Here is a 23,450-nt window from a genome sequence, read left to right on the forward strand (position 1 = left end):
TGCTAAGCTAACAGATTAAGCTAGCTAAAACTATTTTAAGAAGACACCTTTTTTTTTTTAATCCACATATTTGTCTAATAATGATTTAGCCAAAGTCCACACTGGAAATAACTTTTGGATTGTAGTGTCCAACAAGTTGAACTTTAACATATCTGTTCTCACAGTGTCAATCAAGCTAAATATTTAGAAGCGTAAGCTATTGAGGGTGTGCTATCTTTGCTAGCTAACGTTAGCTGGTGTTAGCTTACCTAGTAACAGCAGAAAGCTTGTTAGTCATAAGTTATACTGTTACTTAAAAAAAGGTGTAAGGTGGTTATTTAGATAAGAATATGCCAACTTGTGCTTTGCCTTAACATATTATTTTGTTTGTTTTGGGGGTTAACAACTACTTGATGGGCTAAAGTGAACATACTCCTTCATATGTTCTGTGATGTTCCAGATGTTCTGAGGGGCTGCAAGACATACATATTAGTTTCTCTTAATAACTTTTATTCAAGCAAATCTACAGAGGAGTCCCAGAATAAATGCAGAGATGGGGATGAGTATAATATATCCCCTTAGGGCAGCTTTTTAAACACATTTGTATGCAGAACATAATGTGGTACATAAATAATGGAGTGCAGGAGTTTTTAAAAGAAAATTCACAATTTGCGATACCTCAATGTCTTTATTTCTGTTGTTGAGTCAAGGGTACAATGTTAAAAACATTCATCCACTTGTAAAATTGTAGAGTACAAAAAAAAAAAAAAAAAAAAAAAGAGTACAGATATTGTGTTTTGCATTGGCTTAGCGCTACACAAACAAGTGCCTGGTTAAACATGGAAATAAAAGAATTTAAAAAAACATTAAATGGACACATAGTTGTAAAAAAAAAAAAAAAATACAGCATTATGAAACCACTGTATTAAACAAACAAACAAAAAAAAAAAGTCACATTAATTCACTCGTAAAAATATTTTGGTCAAGCTCCCCTGCTCTTTTCAGGAGCGATGGAATGTGATTGTCAGACTCTTGAGCAGTAACATGGATCAATTTAATGCCCTGACAAACTGTTCATCTTCTTATCAATGCTTATGATGCGCAAACACTATGAGCTACTGAAGAACATGTCATAAAAAATAAAAATGCAAAGTCACAAGTCTCAGAAAAAATAAATCATACTGTTGCCATGAAGCTTTTATGCACTGTTTCTTAAGATTTCGTAAATATTGTCATTGCAATCATAAGGCGAGAGGTTTTACATAGTGGTAAATATCCTTGCACTGCTATGTTGCTATATTCTGAGGCACCCTGATTTACTTTGCATGCCCTCAATTTGAGAAGTGAGAGTGTGTACGAAAGCAAAAGTGTGAAGGCGGAATACAAAAAGATGGTTCGTTTGCACATACTCTTTACATTATAAAACCTGCAGCTTTAAGCAGCAAAGGCACCTTGTGCATTTAAAAAAGGAATGTCTTGAAGCTCCAAAGAACGGCTTGAAAAAAGATAATCAAAAACACATTAAAACTTAAATAAAAATGACATAAAGGATAATAAAAGTCATGGCTGTCTGAATATTCGACACTCCTATCACCTTCAAAATTAACTGCCTGTTGGTGAATACTTTTGGATACTAAAGAAAAAAGTAAAATTACCTTTTGTTATGAGTATACAGATGTTATATATGATAAAGTATGATAGGTCATATTCAAAACATCACATGTGCTAACTTATATTACTCAGACCATTGCTGCACTATTATTAAGACATAATTAAAGTGAAATCAGCTAAATTCTAGAAGTGCTTATATTTCTATCCTGAACTGGTGAACGTTGAATAAAATAGCAACGTGTGAAGCTTTCGCCTTAAATATAAATAAAAAAAGAGAGAGAGATGGATAATAATCTGTAAGAGGGAGAGAACTGATTTCACCCATCTCTTTGGAATGTAGAAACTTTAAAAAAAAGGGGGAGTACTGAATCTAAATTTGACCAGCTTTGTCTTCCTGGAAGGATTTAATAAAAAAAAAAAAAAAAAAAAAAAAAAAAAAAAAAAAAAAGCAATTAGTAATCAGTTACAAATGTCCAAATTTCACAGCATTATTTTTTTATTTTTTTTTAGAAAGCAAAACTCCTTGTGCAAAGGCACACTACTTGGCAACATTACAAAAATACGCTGTTTCAGTACAGTGCGAGGACAGCGTCTCTCCTGTCAACTCTGTGGTCTTGGGTCCCCCACGAGCGTGAGGGTGGTCTACATTTAGGTTTTAAGGAAAAAGCCAAAAAAGGAAGAGTATCGGATTGTTGTGGTCCCCAGCTTCACTTCTTCAAGACATTAGTGTCCCATACCTGTTCGAAAAAGACACAAAGCAACAAAACATGTCTATCAGTGACAGACAGGTGTGAGTTAATTAGGGTCAAACACACATAAGAAGCCACAAAAGAACATTAAATATCAAACTGCTGGGATTCATATGCAAGACCAACACTGGAAAAAAATGCCCTTCCAAAAATAAGTAAAAAAACAACAAATACAAGACGTTTTTGCTTGAAATAAGCAAAAAAAAATGGAACAATGGAACTAGTGAAAGTCGGCTTGTCAAGATTTCTTGAAATAAAATGTGATATTTAGGACTTTTGAGATAAAAGTGATCTTGAAATTAGCTTAAAAACCTCTTCAAATGTCAAAAAAAGCTTGTTTCATGTGAAATATGACTCAAAACAATTTGTTTTCAAGACTTTTTCATTTAACAAGATATTCCAGATGTATTGTCTTCAAACAAGTCCCTATATCTGGCTGAAATCTAAATCTTACCAAGTATATTTGTCTCATTGAGTATCTCATTACACTTGATGTAAAACACAAATGCCTAACAAGTACCATTTCAGCCAGATATAGGGACTTGTTTGAAGACAATACTTCTGGAATATCTTGTTAAATGAAAAAGTCTTGAAAACAAATTGTTTTGAGTCATATTTCACATGAAACAAGCTTTTTTTTTCATTTGAAGAGGTGTTTAAGCTAATTTCAAGATCACTTTTATCTCTAAAGTCCTAAATATCACATTTTATTACAAGAAATCTTGACAAGCCGATTTTCACTAGTTCCATTGGCAGATTTTTTTTGCTTATTTCAAGCAAAAACGTCTTTTATTTGTTGTTTTTTTAACTTATTTTTGGAGGGGCATTTTTTCCAGTGTGTTAGGCATTTGTGTCTTATATTAAGTGTAATGAGATAGTTTGACTAGAAATGAGACAAATATACTTGGTAAGACTGATTTTTTTCCAGTGCATATGCAAGACCAAAGGTCTTTAAATGACATATCATTCTAAATTAATTGCATTCACTGACCATCACAATGTCTAAAATGGTTCTGCTATTTCAGACGGAGTAAAGCATGCAAACAGTGTGGGGCTGCTGACTTGTGAGGGCCCAGTGGAGTGTCAAATGTCTATAAGGTGCTACAGCCAACTCTGAGTGAGAAATCCAAAATCTGTACAAATCCTCTGTCATCCTCTGAGTCAGACTGAGATGGCGCACTAATCTCCAACATAGCAGCTATTAATGTGACAAACCGGCCTGGCAGGAGCTCCACTTCTAACACTCATCGGGCCTGAGCAGGAAAAGCGGGGAAGCTAAAAGCTTCGTGGGGCATGTTTGTGGAGGTGGAACACGCGTGTGCACGTGCCGTCCCGTGCGCTGAAAAAGAAGCACATTACGTTGACATGTGTGGAATCCCTCAAGGCCAAATCTGCCATTCCTCCGGCCGGAGGGGAACAAAAGGGGAGCGGATCTGGTTTTAAAATAGCAAACAATGTATTGGTGGCATCCTGAAAGGCCGCGGGGCCAAAACCAAGGCCGAGAAAGGCCGCAGGGCGAGCTGCGGCGGGGCCACTTATTGGTTTCTGGACACATGGCGCCGTGTAAATCAAGGCTCAGGTGACAATATAACATGTGTGAAAAGAAGGTCACGCCTCCAACCTCTGGCTGCATGTCAGAGCTCCGATATTTGAAAAGGGTTGCTGGTGGGACGCCAGCGTGGGATCATGTGCAGGAGCTACTTTTACCGGAGGGTGAGAACGCCCTAATGGATGCTGTGATCGTACATTTCAGCACACATTACACGGCCTCCCAGTGTTGCTCTGAGCTCACTGAATGTGACAGTTTCACTTTGTTATTTGGTGGATTTTCTCGCTTCTTTAACTTGCGTTTTGTTCTGCTTCTCTATAAGTTTTGAATTTGTACACTGGAAAAAATGCACCTCCAAATATAAAGTAAGAAAAACAACAAATAAAAGACGTTTTTGCTTGAAATAAGCAAAAAAATCTGCCAATGGAACTAGTGAAAATCGGCTTGTCAAGATTTCTTGAAATAAAATGTGATATTTGGGACTTTTGAGATAAAAGTGATCTTGAAATTAGCTTCAAAACCTCTTCAAATGTAAAAAAAAAGCTTGTTTCATATGAAATCCGACTCGAAACAATTTGTTTTCAAGACTTTTCCACTTAACAAGATATTCCAGATGTATTGTATTAAAACAAGTCCCTACATCTGGCTGAAATAGTACTTGTTAGGCAGTTGTGTCTTATATTAAGTGTAATGAGATATTTTGACTAGAAATGAGACAAATATACTTGGTAAGACTTTGATTTTTTCCAGTGTAATGTTTATTTTGTAATGTGTCTTTCAAACTGGGACTTATACGCCTTCGTTGCACGTCGGTGTCACCGGGGGGGTCGCGGTTGATCCACCGCTGATACCCCTCTGAGCCAGCAAGGAACAGAGGCAAATCGGGTGATATTTGTGAGGGTAAGCTGGCATTTTAGGAGCCACGAACCGGCTTAATGCGACTTAAAGTCGTGTTGCTTCTGTCTGACGCCTGAATCACCGATGAGGAGCAGCGGGGAGACGGAGAGGATGTCTTTTTATTACCAGAACGCTGCAACTGATACATGACAAAGGCTCCTGATTACCTACTTTCAGCTAGTTATCAGAGGCTCATTATATTCACTACCAGGTTTCTTTGTTTAAGCGCCATTACAGATCCATTTTAGTGCCTTTACTTCAAATCAAATCAAATTTATTTAAATAGCACATTTCACGTCCAAAACAATTCAAAGTGCTTCACATAAAATAAAAGCATTGCAGCAGGGAGTGGAAGAAGCATTAAAAATACATAAAAGAATATAAAGAGAAACAAATAAAATCATTTAAATGAGTTTAAAAACAAGCAACAGTCCAGATAAGTTCAAAAATAGCGTGCAGATTTCATGCATAGACACATGAGAACAGAAATGTCTTTAACCTGGATTTAAAAATGTCTCCATTTGGTGAAAGTTTAATCTCCACTGGCAGTTTGTTCCACTTGTTTGCAGCATAACAGCTAAATGCTGCTTCTCCATGTTTAGTCTGGACTCTGGACTGGACCAGCTGACCTGAGTCCTTGGATCTAAGAGCTCTGCTGGCTTTATATTCTCTGAACATATCACAGATGTAAACCATCAGCAGGCTTTTAAAATCTGATGAAGAATACCTCGGTTTGACTGATAAAATGACCCCACACTGGAAAAAATAAAAGATATTTGTCTCACTTCTAGTCAAAATATCTCATTACACTTAATATAAGACACAACTGCTTAACAAGCACCATTTCAGCCAGATATAGGGACTTGTTTGAAGACAATACATCTGGAATATCTTGTTAAGTGAAAAAGTCTTGAAAACAAATTGTTTTGAGTCATATTTCACATGAAACAAGCTTTTTTTTTTTCATTTGAAGAGGTTTTTAAGCTAATTTCAAGATCACTTTTATCTCAAAAGTCCTAAATATCACATTTTATTTCAAGAAATCTTGACAAGCCGATTTTCACTAGTTCCATTGGCAGATTTTTTTGCTTATTTCAAGCAAAAACGTCTTTTATTTGTTGTTTTTTAACTTATTTTTGGAGGGGCATTTTTTCCCAGTGCATCTCTTTGGCTCAGAAACATGTGGTTTTACTGGCTCTGCAGTTAGAAGCAGACGCTTGTGAAAACTCACCGTTGGCGACTGATTTGGTCTCACCTCTGCCTGCCACCTGGAACACACGAGAACAGGAAGGTGAGAAACAGAAACTTGGAGTCAAACTCTTCTCCCCATGTTGACTCTGTCCCCATCTCCCTCCCCACTGCTCCCCACTGACATCACAGCATAGCACGGTTAGCTAATGACAAGCTGTCTAACCGCTACTTTTCCTGTTAAGGACCCTTTTTGTACGTCAGTGCAGACCACCGCCCGGTGCTCCTCGCTGGTGCACCGCAGCCTGCAGCTCTGTAGCTGTTGGCTGCGGCAGCTCGCTGCTAACAGGGCAAGAAGGAATGAGAGGAGGAAAGTTCTCTGGAAAATAAGTGGGTGGTGGGATATCTTTGTCCTTCTCTTCTCTCTCAGCAGCTCTACAAAAACCCAGTTTTTATTTTCCAAAGGAAATTGAAATAAAATGCGAGGCGTCAAACTGCCACTGCGCTACGTAGCGAAGCGTCTTCCGTGTGATTAACGCTGCAACAGTCGCCCCGTCAGGGCAGGAAAACGTTAGGAAGCCGGGTGCAGAGGGGTGATCTGTGGTCGTCAGAAGGAGAAGCGGTGAGGGGATACAGCATTTGTGAAAAGTGTGAAAAGCACAGTCTTTACAGTCTGTATCTTTGTGTAGCTTTCTTTCAGAACACCTACAAAACTTGTTTTACAAGTTAAGAGTTTAAGTCAAACAGTTAATGTCTGTTGCTCACGATTTATTTTTTATTATTATTATTTTTTAAATCAGGCTTCTTAAAGACTTTTTAAAATAAAATATTAAATAAAATATTATATAATTTTTTATTTTGTATCATTATTGTCTTTTTTATTATTTTAATCTTGTATATTTTCATGTCTGTAACTTTTAACTTTTTTCTAGTGTAACACTTGGGGTGTACTTTTTACTCGCTATGTTTATTTTTATTATTCAGCTTTTGTTTTTTTTGTATAGGCAGCGTGGGGGGGGATAAGAAAAATATTTTATGTTGAATAACTTTGATCAATGCTCATTCTCTCAAATATAAAAAAGTACAATTCGGTACTGTCCTGAATATCCACTTTTTCTTTACTTTATTTTTTTAAATTATTTTTTATTTTTATTTTGTATCATTATTGTCTTTTTTTGATTATTTTAATCTTGTATATTTTCATGTCTGTAACTTTTAACTTTTTTCTAGGGTAACACTTGGGGTATATATATATGTATATATATAAAAAAAAAAAAGTGAAATTCAGAAATGAACAAATTTAAATGATTAAAATAGACCCACTGGTAATTAGGTTGTTTTTTTAAATAAAGAAAGGAAAAAAATGATAATAATTGTACTCCTTACCCCTTTAAGGACTACGGATGGAAAACCATCTTGTTGTTGTTGTTCATGAAATGATTTATGGTACTGCATGCTGTCCTTTAAATAAACTCATTCATTCATTCATTTACAAACTCAAACCCTCCGACAGATCTGTCACATTCTGAAAATCCAATCTCAGGCTGAGCCTCTCTGATGGCGATTTGTGTTACAACTAAAACAAGCTGCGGCGTCCAACCAAAGCAAACGTGCAGCTGTGTCAGCGACGGAGCAACAAAGGCAGCGGCGTGGCGGCGGCGTGCGAGCTCATTCCGTGATAAGCGCTGCGGAAACGTAGATTAATCACTCGTTTTTACCTCTGCAGGCGACTTCCAGACTGAACGCTGAGCTCAACTAGCTATGTGAGTTCTTTGAAACAAAAGCAAACACAAGTGATTGGAGCTTCCATTTACATTTCTTCTTCATCACTTTGACAAAAAACGTCCTCCTGACTGACATCAACTGGAAACTATGGAGACCACAAACCCCTTGGGCACAGTTTAAACTATTCTGGGTGTGTAAATGCTCACTTGTGAGTGAGACTAGAGCTCTAATCAACCTGCTTTCTTTATGTTGCTGCACAAGGAGAGGGCTGAGATCAATAAAGCTACCTTCGTTGGAGTGGCGCCTTTGTTTTCCCATAGACTCCTCTTGTTGGTGACATCGACGGGCTTCAGGTCCTGTCGGGGTGCGTCAGAACACAAGAGACAGGGACTAAGTGTTTTATCAGCGGTGCTGGGCATTTGTAGCTCTGTTTGAGTTACACGGTGACAGCGCTCGAGACGGAGAGGGATGCAATGACAACAGAGAACAGACAGCTCCAGGGCTGACAGACAGTACGCTGAAAAGGGTGTTTGTCTGGAGGAAGTGGAAAATAACACTCTAACTGTGAGAAAGAGTCAGAAGCAATCTGCTTTCAAGACGCAAAGCAACATTCAGGGAGCAGAAACATTTCAGAACAAGTACGTTTATTTTCCCATAATATCCTCCCTCTCCATCTTTAAAGCGAGTCATAATCCACAGCATAAAGAGAGTGGCTACAGTTTAAAATAAAATGCTTTACTGTGCATCCCTGCTGATGCTAATAGTTTTATAATAACCACATGTGTAGACAACGGCTTCCAGAGCAGAAAGCGCGGATGCAGTTCTATCTACGGCCACCAGGGGGTGCCAGATAGACGGAGCCAGCCTGGCTTGCTTCACTGCATCTTTTGAAAATGATCATAAAACATGTCCAGTGATGGCTGTATTATATAACATTAAAGCTGATGCATAATTCAGGAGGCTACACTTCCTTATGAGGAGCAGCACACCAGCGCAGATTAACCGCACCTCACATAGCGGCAGGGTGAGCGTTCTCACACGCAAACCGGCTGCTGAATCCTCATAACAGGCACTCACAGAGCTCAACAGATCTAAAAGTGTGTGGGTGAGGATCTGTTGTGACCAAACAATCCACCATAAGTCATCAGATTCTGCTTCAGATTAAGCTAAAAACCCGATTGTGCACGGCATCGAACCCTGAAGTGTACTCACGTTAAGGAAATAAGTAAATATGCAGATTCTGAGATTTAAATGGCGCGGTTGCCATGGCAGTGACTTACCACTGGCCGTCCTCCTGCCGTCTTGCTCTCCGGGGTTTTATTCAGCCAGTCGTTGATGCGGCCAGCGACGCCCGTTTTTATCACAGCTGCTTCCTGTTTGGACAGGGTCAAAGGTCAAGCCAAGCCTGGTCGTCAATGACGACAGGATAGAGCAGGAGTTGCCAGGGTAATGAGCTCTTTCCTTTCTCTTTCTTGTTCCGCCTCAGTCACACAATGTTTGATCTCACATCCGCCATTTAATTTGTCTTTTCTTTTCTGTTTTTCTTACCTTGAACGCGCTCCCGCCACCTCCAGGCGAGGTGAACACGTTGCCCTTCTCCCACATGCTCTTAATGTTTCGTATGCTGTCGGTGACCATGGGGAGATCCACCGCTCCGGAGCGAGGGGATCGGGACTCCTTGTTCTCCCTCTGAGGAGACGAAGAGGACGGGTTTAAACTTTGGAATGATTTCAGATTTCTTCTTCTTCTACTTCTTAAAAAACACTTTCTTAAAAATAATAGTGACACGTTGCTGCCACTTCTTGAATATATGTCCCAAATGTTATGGAGAGAAAAGAGAAAGTTAGGTTTTTAATTTCATTATTCCCGACTAGAGGAGGTTTACGTCATTTAAAGCATTATTTTCCTTGTATCGTACGTCGCTCCTGCATCCCTTTAAGGCATCTGTTGGTCCTTCTATTGACTTTATATCAATAATAATAATAATACAGGTAATAATACAGGCGATAATGAAGGATTCTTTAGTTAATGTCAGCAGCTGTATGAGACTTTATCAGCTGAAATCAAATAAATCAGTTTAAAGTTTAAACATAAGAAGGATACTGATGTTTTATTCTTTCAATATAGCAATTATTGTGACTACAGGTGTCACAACCCCCCTACTTTGAGGTGTAGGGATAATGGGGAGGTATTATACAAATGTTTCTCTTCAAATCTATGCTAAAAACCTACTTATTTAGGATTGCTTTTGATACCCAGTAGTATGATGCCAATTTTATCTTTTTCGATTTTGTTGTATTTTATTGCTTTCACTGTTCTTTTATTGTTTTTATTTGTTTTTACTTATCCTTCTCTTTATTTATTACCTGCTGTAAAGCACTTTGGTACATCGTAAGGATTGTCTGTAAAGGGCTGTATAAAAAAAGTACATTTACATGCACAAAAAAAGCTAAAAAACCGACTTGACCCCTTTAAAACAGATAAAATTGGGCTTATAAAGGTTGTTATCCTGAAGTTTGTGTTAGAGAACCAGACATGGAGGAGCTGCATTCAGCTTCTATGCTCCACATGTCTGGAACAAACTCCCAGAAAGCCTCAGATCAGCTGACACACTCAGTGTGTTTAAGACACACCTACTTTCAGCTGCATTTTGAATAAAGCTCCAAATCTGAAGCTTGAGTTTCAAAACTTAAATCACATTTTAACTCCTGATTTTATCTATTGTTCTTATTTCTTTCTTTTTTCTTGTTTAAAATTTAAATCGTGCTTTTTATTTCTACTGTTTTAATGTCTCTGTAAAGCACTTTGAATCGCCTTGTTGTTGATTTGTGCTGTACAAATAAACCTGCCTTACCTTTAAAACAGATAAAAACTGGGTTTATAAGGTTGTTATCCTGAAGTTTGTGTTACTTCCAGCTGTCTAAAACAACGCTAACCTACCGTCTATCTAAGGCAGGGCTCTATGGGTCATAAATAAGCAGCGGGTTATTCAGATGCTGGAACTATTCAGCCATTTCCACAGCTGATGCTGACCTGAGCAGCCGAGGTGTACTGCTCCAGCCGGTTGTCTATCTTGGACACCACAGGAGAATGAGACGCCTTCACCGCGCTGTTGGGAAGAAGTGATCGATTAGTGTTCGGCATGTGAAAAAGCTGCTATTGTTCTTCCTGTTCAGCTGAATTCAGCTGATGCGTTTTTTTTACCTTTTCTGTGCAGACTTGTTCAGAAACTCTGCTCTCTCTCCAATCTGGGGAGAAAGATTAAAGAAAACATGGTGCTGAGTTTGCTCATTCATCCCTTTTTCGCTCGCTGGAACACATTTCCGACTCGCATGTGATTCTACACTGGAAAGAATCTAAATCTTACCAAGTATATTTGTCTCATTGAGTATCTCATTACACCTAATATCAGACACAATTGCCTAACAAGTTCTATTTCAGCCAGATATAGGACATCTTGAATATCTTGTTAAAGCAATACAATGTAACTTCTCAAAAAGCCCATTATGGAGCTCCCCCTACAGGCTTGGAGGTAATGTACGGTTACACTGTCGTAAATACAACACCCTTTCGCTTTCACGTTTGTTGACGAACCGGCGAGGAGTCAGAAGGTGCAAGCTATGTCGACCGAGAAGGTAAGAGTAATCAAATGTACCTGGGAGCGTGAGAGGGGTCTATTTGTTTTTGCGGTAGGTGTGCCAGAAAGCAAGTCGAAGTACTTCCGCTCAGCTCCCGGGCCGGTCCAGCAAAGTTACATAGCGCAGTTTTTCCAACTCAGACCCCCGAAGGGCATAGGAGACAGGCCAATCGTAATATTAAAACTCATTCTAGCCGCACAGTTTTTTTTCAAGCTGTTATTTTAAGGTAGAAATGTTACATAGTATTACTTTAAGTGAAAAAGTCTTGAAAACATCTTGTTTTGAGTCATATTTCACATGAAACAAGCTTTTTTCCTTTCATTTGAAGAGGTTTTTAAGCTACTTTCAAGATCACTTAACTCAAAAGTCCTACACTGGAAAAAATGCCCCTCCAAAAATATGTAAAAAAACAACAAATACGAGACGTTTTTGCTTGAAATAAGCAAATAAATCTGCCAATGGAACTAGTGAAAATCGGCTTGTCAAGATTTCTTGAAATAAGATGTGATATTTGGGACTTTTGAGATAAAAGTGATCTTGAAATTAGCTTAAAAACCTCTTCAAATGTAAAAAAAAAAGCTTGTTTCATATGAAATGCGACTCAAAACAATTTGTTTTCAAGACTTTTTCATTTAACGAGATATTCCAGATGTATTGTATTAAAACATGTCCCTATATCTGGCTGAAATAGTGCTTGTTTGGCAGTTGTGTCTTATATTAAGTGTAATGAGATATTTGACCAGAAATGAGACAAATATACTTGGTAAGACTTTGATTTTTTTCAGTGAGTTTGCTCATTCATCCCTTTTTTGCTCGCTGGAACACATTTCCGACTCGCATGTGACTCTAAGTAGGTTTCTGGGCTTTGATGACTCATAATTTCACAAGCACTTATGTGCTGAACTTTCTCGCCAATAAAACTTTCCCATTTTGTCTCGTTTTCTTCATATGGTCAATAAGCCGGATTCTCCTGACCCATCAGCACAGAATTTACAGCTCTGCACACACACACACACAGAAACACAAGAAAAACACAGCAAGATTTTTCCTGTTTCAGCCGCCGGACTGTGGGAATCTCAGAGGATTGTTTATGATATACGGCTAAAAGAGGGGGCAGTGCATGCGTTCCTGAGGCACACATGCACACACAAAAACGGACAAAAGAAAGCAGAGAAAAGGCTTTTTTCCCCCTTTCGCTCAGCTGCTACCGAATGTGGGAGTTCCCAAAATACTCCCCGACAGGAAATTCCCCATTCTCAGACGCGTTTTAAAGAGCTGAAGCCATCCGAACGCAGTTACAGTAATCCTGTTAACCCTAATCGCTTTGCTGCATATCCCTGCTGCCCGTCCTTCATTTTCGGCCCGCTGTCTGTCTCTGCCAGAGAACGCCGCGCTTTATCTGCAGCACGGAGCCGGGTTATGCTGTTTTACTGCTGATAACGCCAAGGCTGGGAGCTCATTCCTGGTCGCGATGCATATTTCTACACTTTTTTTAATGTAAACCTACGCGTCCTGAAGCAGCAGCTGTAAAAAAAAGGTACAGTTCTGTACTGTTCTGTTCAGAAATAGGCTTTTGGCAGACGTCGCTGGAGCATGAAATTCACTCAGTACGTAAATTGAGCAGGAAATTGTTCAATTTATGTGAGGAATACAAAAAAAAAAAAAGCAGATCTGTCTGCACTGGTGTAATTTCATGTGGAACTGCAGCAGCAACATGAAATAGATTAAAGCCATTTTTCAAACGATGTCCACACTTATAAACTGTTACATCCACATTGTGTGCTGTGCTAACAAAGAAACAGGAAGACCGTACTTTGACGATGTTTAAAAGCTGCACGTCGCTCTTTTTCTGTCATTAGTCAAACAGAAAAATACTTTATTCATCCCCAAATGGGAGAAATTATAAATATTCACAATGATTGTATATTAACAACAACAACAATAATACCAATTCTAGTAAAAAATACTACTTCTAACTAATAATAATAAATAACTAAATAAACAAATAAATAAATAAATTTAAAAAAAAATACAAATAGATAAAAATGGATACAAATAAATAAAAATAAAAATAAATAAATAAATTAAATAAAATAAAAATAAAATATATAGTATAAATAAATGAATAAATAAATAGTATTGAAAATAACAGCGAATACGCCGCATTTTTAGCATTTTATCAGCTCACTCTTTCCCGCATACAGCTGCACAATGTTTTCTGTCACAGATTCACTGTTAATCGGCATGAAAATCGCCACCTTTGTTGGTAACACACAGCTTTGAATGGTTTAATGTCCCCCCTAACGTTTTCTTTGCGGATGCTGGAAACATCCTCTTCATAGCGAATAAGTGACATACATACACTTTTTATTCCAAACAGGTATATATGTATAAATTCCACACCAGTGAAGGCAAAAATATCCTTTGAACTTTTCACCTGACAATGATTAAGTTCAGATTGACCGTCGACACGGTTCGCTCGTTAGCCTGTTAGCTAACTCATTTTTCCAACTTCCAATCGGATCCCTTCAAAATCCACGGAAAACTTTCACATTTTTGTCAACGTACTTGACAAGGAAACGATGGAAGGTATGAAAGCAGAGAAAAAGTGCGGTGATTTGCAGTGCAGAGCTGAACTGAATCGTGCAGTAGTGTGGTGATGAAAAGTGGAAGGGTTCAGCTGGGAGACGGCTGTTGGAAAGAAGCTGTTCCTGAACCTGGTGGTCTTGTAGCGCCTCCCAGAGGGGGGGGGCAAACAGTTTATGAGATGGGTGATGGGAGTCTTTCCTTATGTTGCGTGCTCTCCTGAGACGGTGCTTCCTACATACGTCCTCAGCTGCAGGAAGTGAGGCTCCAGCAAAGCGCTGGGCAGTTTTCACCACCTTCTGCAGTGCCAGATCAGACTGTCATACAGTTGGTAGAACATGTTGTTAAATCACTCACTATAACAACAGTTTTTTAGTCGATATTGCACGTGTCTCCAGAGACGAGGGATTTCTTTTTAATGTAGCACAAACAGCATCCCGCGTAACTTAAAGGGAAGCCTGCACAGTGACATGTTGGACATTCCAGGGGGACGTTTTGCAGAGGTTTTAGCATTTAGCATAGAAAGAGCCACATACATCTCTCAAGAGCTGGTGGAGACTTACAGCTGAACTTAAAGAAGAAGGAATGTGAGATTTACATTCTCCAAGTGACCAGAAATTTAGTCCCAGATGACTGCAAATGTAGGTTTGTGTCTGTTGCATGTTTAAATCAGCAAATGCTTGCTAACACATTTAGCATAATATGCTAATACACCTCCTGGAAATAATAAGGGATATTATGTATGTATTAGCAAAGGTGTATTAGCATATGTGTATTAGCAAAGGTGTACTAACATAGGTGTATTAGCAAAGGTATGTTAGCATAGGTGTATTAGCAAAGGTGTACTAGCATAGGTATTTTAGCATAAGTGTATTAGAAAAGGTGTACTAGCAAAGGTGTGTTAGCATAGGTGTATTAGCAAAGGTGCATTAGCATAGGTGTATTAGCAAAGATGTATTTGCATAAGTGTATTAGCATAGGTGTGTTAGCACAGGTGTATTAGCCAAGGTGCATTAGCATAGGTGTATTAGCAAAGATGTATTTGCATAAGTGTATTAGCATAGGTGTGTTAGCATAGGTGTATTAGCAAAGGTGCATTAGCATAGGTGTATTAGCATAGCTGTATTAGCATAGGCGTATTCTCTGTGCGAAATGGCGCCGTTGTAAACAAATAGACGTTGAACTGTTGTTTCGAGACTTTTCCGAGGCATTCATTAGCTATATTTGGTGTGTGTGTGTACACACATACTTGACCTGAATGTACCTTTGCTGAATATGTGTTAAAAAAAAGAAATCAGAAGGAAACCTGCGCCGGCTATGCGTCTGCATACCCCTCAGAAAGTAGGTAGTTGCGCCTAGAGGTGGTCGAGACAACTCGCTGAAGTTCAAACCGAGCGTCAGAATGGGGAAGAAATGGGATTTAAGTGTAAGTAATAATTTTTTTTTTAATTTTTTTTGCCCACAATGGTTGACGGAGAAGGAGAAACTGATTTGGTATCAAAACTTATCAAAATTCCTTTTTCAAGCTGTATGACAGAGTCATTGAAATCTTCCTGCATAAAGAGAGGAGGATTGATTTTATCTATAAATAAATAATCAGGAACCCTTGTGAGTATTATATATTTTATTTACATATAAATATTAAATTATAGTCGCTCTTAATACGCAAAATGCCTCTCATAATTCCTTATTAATGGGCTAATTGATGAATAAACATCACCCTGCCTCATGCATAAAAGAGACCCAATCCAACATTTGCACACTCATAAAAAAGGACAAAAGCCACAGTTCATAAGCAGTGCTGTAGCACGGCATGCAACAGACACACGTGCACAAACACACACACATGCACAACAGTACCTACAGTGAACATGATGACAAAGTAAAGCTGTGTCTGAGGCGAGCGGAGGTGGGGGGGGTGGGTGGAAAATGACACTTAAACATAATTTCTTATAAAAAACTGACCACAATCAAAGAAAGTTCCTCGTTCTGGTTTGATCGGCGCCCGCTATCAGAGCCAAACCTCCAGCCTGGAGTGTCGTTGGGACGGGCCAAATGGATATCACAGCTAACTGTCACTAATTAGATTTTCTCCACCGGCTGAAAATCCCCCTCGATTTTCAGTGTGTGGGAGTCGCCTTCTGGCAACGCTGGAACCATTTATTCACATTTGAGCTGATTAAACGTTCCTTTCGCCGTGACAAACATTTATCTCCGGAGAGGGAGGGTGCAGTGGGCCGATCTTTCTCCTCAGAGCATGTCAGCAAGAATATTACAACCGAGTCAGAAAAAAAGAAAGGAACTGATATTTTTCACATCGCTCTCAGCTCATCAAGCCGCTCTCCGTTTTACGAGCGCTCCCTTCCTCTCAGTCAGATAACACTTCATGCACAGAGTTAGAATAGGTGGGAGGTTACAGATGTGGGTCATCTGGCAATTAGTCTCTCCAAATATTCTCAATGTTTGGCTCAAGCTTTGCTGCACTTCCAGATGAGTGGGCTTTAAGGCCTCCATTCTGCCGACTGCCATCAGGGATTTAAAGAAAATACAGGAAAGGCCAAAGAAAACCAAGACACACAAAGTACATTTCAGTGCATCGTTACCCAATCACATTATCGTGTTGTCGGGGGCTAAAAAGGAATATTACATTTAGCAGTTTTACACCAAAATCAGCATGTTTGAACAGGCTTTTTTAAACGTGGGTACCTCCGTTATGCTACGCTACATTCTGCAGCCTGCGTTGGACAACGGCTGTGTTCGAAACCGCATACTTCTCCTACTACTCATACTGACTTTTTTCGCGAATGCATACTAGATTCTCCGAAATGTTGGGTATTCATCATGAGGTTACTTAGCCTGACTACGTCATACTCACGATTCTAGTCAGAATGTGAGTCTGATACCGCTCAATAGAGATTTGGGTATGGGGCGTGTTTCAACCGAACCAGGAGAAAAAATGCCTCTTCGCTCAAGTGGATAGACCTACAACCAATCAGAGCAACGTAGTATGTGACGTAGATTAAGCGACACACACTTGTTGTAGGAAGGACGGCAAAAACATCTTTTCTATCGATAAAAGCCTTTATCGCGTTCCTCTGTTCGTCTTTCAAAATGAATGCAATGTGGAGATCCTGTAGAACAGACTCGATGGCAGAATCTACACGCCCTAGCTCTCCAGCGGCAGCCGTGTTCAGCTCTTTAGTGACGTAGTCGATAATGTCCCTGTTGATCATCTGTCCATCATCGTATAAAGCCCGCCCTGGCAATCTGATTGGTCCGACCAATTCTTGGTCGGGCATAATGATTTCCCAACTGAGCAGAGCCAGACCGAACTTCCCGACCAAAACTTTTATGGGCGGGGCTAAGTTCGGCTGGCACCCAGGCTAGAGGTTACTACTCATACTCAAACTACCCAAGATGCAACGTAACGTGACGTCGCCGATCGCCAATTCCTGTCAAAACGGCAGTTTCAAGCTAGCTACAACGAGGGTAGGTTCACTTCCTGTTTTCAAAACAAGAGCACCAATTGTATGGTAATGGCTTTCCCTATGATAAAAGGCAACGGGTATTTTATTTTGTGAAAATAACTGGAAGTGCGTTGCTCACTGCGGCTAGCTTTAGTAGCGCCGAATTCGTGGGAACAAAATGGTAAACAGTCGGTATTTTGTCAGGTTTACAACACGTTGGGGATCTAAACGACTACTTTCTCGCCTGAAAATGTTTCAAATGTTGCTAAAGTTTACAGAGTTTAGAGCTTAAGCTAAATCAGCTTCAGGCCGGCTGATTTCGGCTCGGGCAGGAGGGAAATGCATTGTGGGTAAACGCTCTGCATACTGTCTGATCGATCAGTATGCAGTATGGAAGTATGTAGTATGTAGTAGGCGGTTTCCCGATGAGCACGACTGTCTGAGCTATCATCTTTGAATGGATCACAACTCAAATGAGATTGAGCCGTCTTGTAAATGGTTAAAAATCGATCAATCTCGTTTCTATTTGTTGTATTTTCAGTTTCAGAGCCTGGTCCCCACTCTTTGCCCCCCCCCTGACACGACTAATCCAATCTGCAATTATTTAGCAACTGGTGTTGTGCTCGTAGTAACAGCGATTTGGAGAGAAAGCCGATTTAAAAACTCCAACAGAGGAGTTAGCCGTTGTTATTTCTTTGATTTCTTTGTAAATCAACCAATATGTGGTTATATTGGCCCTCCTCCTCTGTCAAACAACATAACCGTGATCCAGAGGTGGAAAGTAGCGAGTTACATTTACTTGAGTAAGTTGTTAGATACGGTTCTTTTAGTAGGAAGCTCAAGAACGGACCGGAGTAATTCAAGTGAAAATGAAGTGTTTATTTGTAGTCTGAAAAATTATACTTCTATGAGTAGTTTTAAATCTCTATACTTTTACTTTTCCTTGAGTAGATGTGTGCAGCAGAAACTGTCCTCTTACTCCGCTACATTAGGCTACAATGAGCTGGTTACTTTTCTTCTTACCTCTTTGGTATTCTACGCCTCATTATTTTTATCCCCCCGCGTACGCCTCATTTTAATGTTTTATTCTGACAGAGAGAGAGACTTCCGCCAAAGGCTCTACCACCTGACTGTGTTCCACCAATCAGACGCAGCCGTGCGGTCTGGTCACGTGACCGTACTCGATCTCAGCGGCGGGACGGGTTAGCTTTAGCATTAGCAGTCGTAGCAAACAAACAAAGAAACAGATGAAAAATGTCAGAACCAACGGTGGGAAATGAAGACGCAGACGAGGCCTCATACTGAAAGCATGTTTACCTTACAAAGAGTGAGAAACAGCAGCTACATTATGTGTCTTCTGTGTCAACCAAAACAAACGCACATTTCAGCAGAAACTCAACATCTAACTTGAGGAAACATGTAGCGCTAAGTTTCCTAAACTCGTTTTTCCCCCCATGGATAGGTGAATGTTTGTTTTTTAGGTTACATATGGGTTACATATGTTTTAAACATTTCCTAAGTCTCTTTTATTTTTATTGAAGTACTTGCATTTACCTGGATTTTTTTAATTTAAGATATTTTGTAATTAATTAATTAATTTTAATTTATTTTATCAATTAGATGAACTCTAATTGGCCTAAAGATGATTATTTAGTATGTTTGTCTGTCTGATTGAATGCTTGTGTTAACAAATAAATCAGACGTTACTCAACAGTTACTCAGTACTTGAGTAGTTTTTTCACCAAGCACTTTTTTACTCTTACTCAAGTAATTATTTGGATGACTACTTTTTACTTTTACTTGAGTCATATTATTCTAAAGTAACAGTACTTTTACTTGAGTACAATTGTTGGCTGCTCTATTCCAGGCAACCAGGAATTTAACAAAACTAGGTGAAAAGTTAGTGGAGGGAATGCTGCGTCCTTTCCAGACTTCATTTGAGTTCTACAGGAACGGAAAGCTCGGCAGGGAGACAAACCGAGTCGGACGGAGCGCTTGATGAGTGGCCAGAGGTGAGAGGTGGAAAAGGTGGACTTACTTTCAGAGAGGAGCCCCGAGGGCTGACACACTTGAAGGGTTTCTCCTCCCCATCCGGGGCGTCTTCCACCTTCTGCCTCTTCTCGGCGGCCTCTGCTCTCCTCCTTTCGATCTCCTCCTTCATCTTCCTCTTCTCATCCTGAGAAAGCAAGGAAGCGGGGAAGAGTCGACCGTTAATGCAGCTTTTAAAACGTCTGAAGCTGATGAAGCAACTCGCTGCTGCACCTGTTAACCGCTCAAATCTGGCTTTTCCCTTTTTGGTTGAAAGAAACTGAGCTATATTTGAGCGTTAATGACACAACCGGATGTGGCTTTTGGGTCGAGTTGCAACCATTATTATAATCAAGTCAAGTCAAGTCTTTTATTGTCAGATGCATAGAACAATAGAGTCGGACTGGGCACTGAAATTCTTAGTACAGGACACCGTACAGCAACTACCATAATAAGACATAACATAAGTACTCTGACAATTAAAGCCATTTTTCAAACCATGTCCACACTTATAAACCGTTACATCCACATTGTGTGCTGTGCTAACAAAGAAACAGGAAGACCATACTTAGATGATGTTTAAAAGCTGCACGTCGCTCTTTTTCTGTCATTATTATTGAGAATAACAGCGAATCTGCCGCATTTTTAGCATTTTATCAGCTCACTCTTTCCCGCAAACAGCTGCTTGATGTTTTCTGTCAAAGATTCACTGTTAATCGGCATCAAAATCGCCACCTTTGTTGGTAACACACAGCTTTGAATGGTTTAAGTAATGTTCAAAGCAAAGAAAAGCCTGAAACATCCTCTATAGGCAATATGTTAACTGCAAAATATACATTTTACGCTAATTACTAGAGCTATACTGAACACATAATACACATAATAGTCTATGCTAACCTAGAAACATAAGATAAAATAAAAATACATAACCAGGTGAGATCATGGCTGATATTTACCGCAAGCTGACCTTTTCTACTTCAGATCCGTTGATGTGAAGGCGTGCGTTTTCATATTAAATGAAAATAGCAGCTAAAGATCAAACATACATGGCGCTATCTTAGTGATTTAGTTTATCCAATGTAGCAGGTTAGAGCCCAAATTAATCACTCGGTTGTCGCCTACGTTTAAAAAGAAAAAAGCCACACGATGAACTGTAAAAAAACCCCAAAACAATTATTGTGTGAACCATTTGTAGTGTATTCAGATGAGGGCTGGTGCTTGGCAGAGTGTCAGCCCTCTCCAGCTTCCTTGTCTTGGTTAATTAGTCTTTCTGTATCTGTGGGCCATCTTTTAATTACAAACCAAAAGGCCTCATTAACATCACACAAGAGGAGAAGAGCAGGGGCAGACAGCGAGAGACGGGCCGCCGCGTTCTGAGCCAAGATCAACACTGAAGGCCGGTCGGGGTGGCAGCGAGGAAGCGGCGCCTCGGAGCCGGCGGCTGAAAGGGAAACCGACGCCGCCGCGTGTTCGGGTGAGAACGGCAACACAAAGGAGGGAGGAGATTATCGTGTTCGAGACGCAAAAAGGACGAGGCTGCTGTCACGGAGGAAAAAAGGAACGACGCATGCAGGTTAGAAGAAGGCTGAGTCATGATAACGCTGACGTGTGGTGAGATAACGTCACGGTGTGATGTACGAGCTTCAGCTCACATGAGTGCAAAGACTAAGCCAGCATGAAAGGGACGTTACCTCCTCCTTGGCTTTCCTCTCCGCCTCCTCCTGCTTCTTCTGCCTCTCCTCCTCCTCCAGCACCTTCCTCCTCTCCTCCCTCTTCCTCTTCAGCTCCTCCAGCTCGGCCTCGGCCTCCTGCTGCTTCTGCCTCATGCGCTCGAACTCCTCGCTCTCCGCGTCGTCGCGGCGGCGCTTCAGCTCCTCCAGCTTGCGCTCGGCCTCCAGGCGGGCGTCCTCGTCCTGCTCGTCACCTGCGGACGCCTCGGGGGAGCGCATGCTGCCACGGCTGCACGCAGAAAACACACGCAGGTTAACGCCTGACATTTGATCCGGACTGAATATTTAAACGCTCACTTGAGGGATTTCTCTGTAATGTTGCAGCACGGCTCAGGTGACACACCAGCGTTTCATGATGAGGCATTACTTGTTTTTGCTCAACAGAAACACCTTGTTTGGTTAAAAAGTCACATCCAGATATGTTTTTGAATTATTTTGCAGAAGGCTCGGGTATGGAAGTTTTTCTGTGCCATCAGAGTTTGAATACGAATTTCTAATATTGAATTTTTACAGCATCAAAATCAGACTTTGAATTTGAAAAACCAACAGTGTAAAAAAAAAAAAATAATCAATTTCTAAAAACTAAAATCAATTAAAAAAAATTCAACATCTAAAAAAAAAAAATTAAATGGAAAAAAATTCAACTTAAAAAAAAATTCATTGGAAAAAGAACCAGACTCAACCTCCGGGTAAACAGGGAGAAGCAATCGATCCCTGTCTTAATTCTTCCAATGGCAGCCAATCAAATGTACACCAATGCGTGATGGCGCTTCGGTGAGTGAGTTTACTTTATTTGCCATTTGTGTTATTAAAATTGAGTAATAGATATTACTAATATCTATTGAGCTGATCTGTCCAATGGAGCGTAACTTGATTGGGTGCCGTTGGATGAATTGAGACGGGGATCGATTGCTTCTCCCTGTTGAGTCTGGTTCTTTTTCCACTGAATTTTTTTCCACTGATTTTTTTTTTAGAAATTGATTCTTTTTTTTCCACTGTTGGTTTTTCAAATCCAAAGTCTGATTTTGATGCTGTAAAAATTCAATATTAGAAATTTGTATTCAAACTCTGATGGCACAGAAAAACTTCCATGTTTTTGCTCAACAGAAACACCTTGATTGCTTAAAAAATAACATCCAGATATGCTTTTGAATTATTTTGCAGAAGGCTCGGGCAACATTTTCACATTTTGACACGACAATACACGTCAATAAGTTCCTGTTTATGCAAAGAATCTCCATAATTTTACATTCCATGTTTTACATTTCAGTCTGAATCTTACACGTCTTCTGCGCCCACTTAGCAACAGCCACCTTTGGTTGTTAAGTAGCTCCCTTTAGCCGACCTTTGTGACAAGAATATTGAGTTACTACAGTACTTTTCCACAAGTGGCCAAGCATAGCAAGGCAATGGTCTATCTGCATGCTGGTCTCACAGCCCAATGATAGCTCCATTAAGAAGGAATGCCTTTTTTCTGTGGTAATATATTCCTGAAGGGGCTTTGAAATACGCCTTCAGTTTTTCTTCTAATGAGGAAAACTCCAAATCTCGGGCTGAGGTGGTATTAATGAATGAGATTCAGCATTTGGAGGAATATTTTTTGGATTCTTCTCGACTATTCCCTGTTGGACCTCAGAGTGAGGACCAAACGCTGACTCGGTAACGTTGTTGTTGTTGTTGTTGTTGTTCCTGCGTACCTGAGGGTCCTCTCAGGTTTCCTGTGCTGTTTGGGAGCCGCGTCCTCATGCAGGCCTCCATTGTGCTTCCTCTGATCCTCTCTGTCCTCCCTGGCTCCGCCTCTCTCGTTCGCCTGCAGCCGCACACAAAAACAAACGCAACGGCAGTGAGGAATGTGGCAGCGGGTCGGTTATTTGACGAGTCGAATGAGAGGGGAGAACAAAACAAACCAGAGAAACAAAAGAGAAAATCACTGAGTCCACTCCAGACTCTGCCAACCGCTCAATATCATCAACAACCATCTTCAAACTTTGATATAGTTGGATTATTATGTAGAAAACCAAATAATTTGAGAGAAAACATCCTAATATTACTGTTCAGATCATCAGGATATGGAATAATTCACAAATTGAAGAGATACTGATGACATTTATGATCATCAGATTACAGTTTTTCATGAAATAAAAATGTGTCCAACTTCTATATTCTTAGTTTATAAGATTTGTAAAACATTAGAATTGAGGTTGGTGTAATGCATAAAATACACAAAATGCTTTGACTCAATTATTTCAAACTGCATTAAGCTGCTCTGTCAGTTTTTACCTTCCAACCGCTCAATATCATCA

At 39.8% G+C, this 23,450-nt stretch overlaps 1 protein-coding gene across 7 annotated transcripts in view; it reads right to left on the minus strand.

Moving 5' to 3' along the window:
• Positions 1 to 647: 647 nt before the first annotated feature.
• cald1a (caldesmon 1a) overlaps positions 648 to 23,450 on the minus strand; it is a 74,148-nt gene continuing 51,345 nt past the window's right edge. For 5 of the 7 annotated variants that reach the window (XM_075471385.1, XM_075471388.1, XM_075471390.1 and 2 more), the window contains 10 exons: positions 22,845 to 22,957; positions 21,109 to 21,376; positions 19,428 to 19,565; positions 10,903 to 10,946; positions 10,732 to 10,807; positions 9,247 to 9,387; positions 8,979 to 9,071; positions 7,986 to 8,054; positions 6,017 to 6,053; positions 648 to 2,327 (listed from right to left, as the gene is read on the minus strand). In XM_075471385.1, coding sequence (XP_075327500.1) covers positions 2,314 to 2,327; positions 6,017 to 6,053; positions 7,986 to 8,054; positions 8,979 to 9,071; positions 9,247 to 9,387; positions 10,732 to 10,807; positions 10,903 to 10,946; positions 19,428 to 19,565; positions 21,109 to 21,376; positions 22,845 to 22,957 — 993 coding nt within the window. In that variant the 3' untranslated portion in view covers positions 648 to 2,313. Of the gene's footprint in view, positions 2,328 to 6,016; positions 6,054 to 7,691; positions 7,744 to 7,985; positions 8,055 to 8,978; positions 9,072 to 9,246; positions 9,388 to 10,731; positions 10,808 to 10,902; positions 10,947 to 19,427; positions 19,566 to 21,108; positions 21,377 to 22,844; positions 22,958 to 23,450 lie in introns of all 7 variants that reach the window. The other 2 variants (XR_012770146.1, XM_075471387.1) reach the window with 2 other exon arrangements.

The sequence above is a fragment of the Odontesthes bonariensis genome, chromosome 8, assembly GCF_027942865.1.
Source record: "Odontesthes bonariensis isolate fOdoBon6 chromosome 8, fOdoBon6.hap1, whole genome shotgun sequence".
NCBI classification, from domain to species: domain Eukaryota; kingdom Metazoa; phylum Chordata; class Actinopteri; order Atheriniformes; family Atherinopsidae; genus Odontesthes; species Odontesthes bonariensis.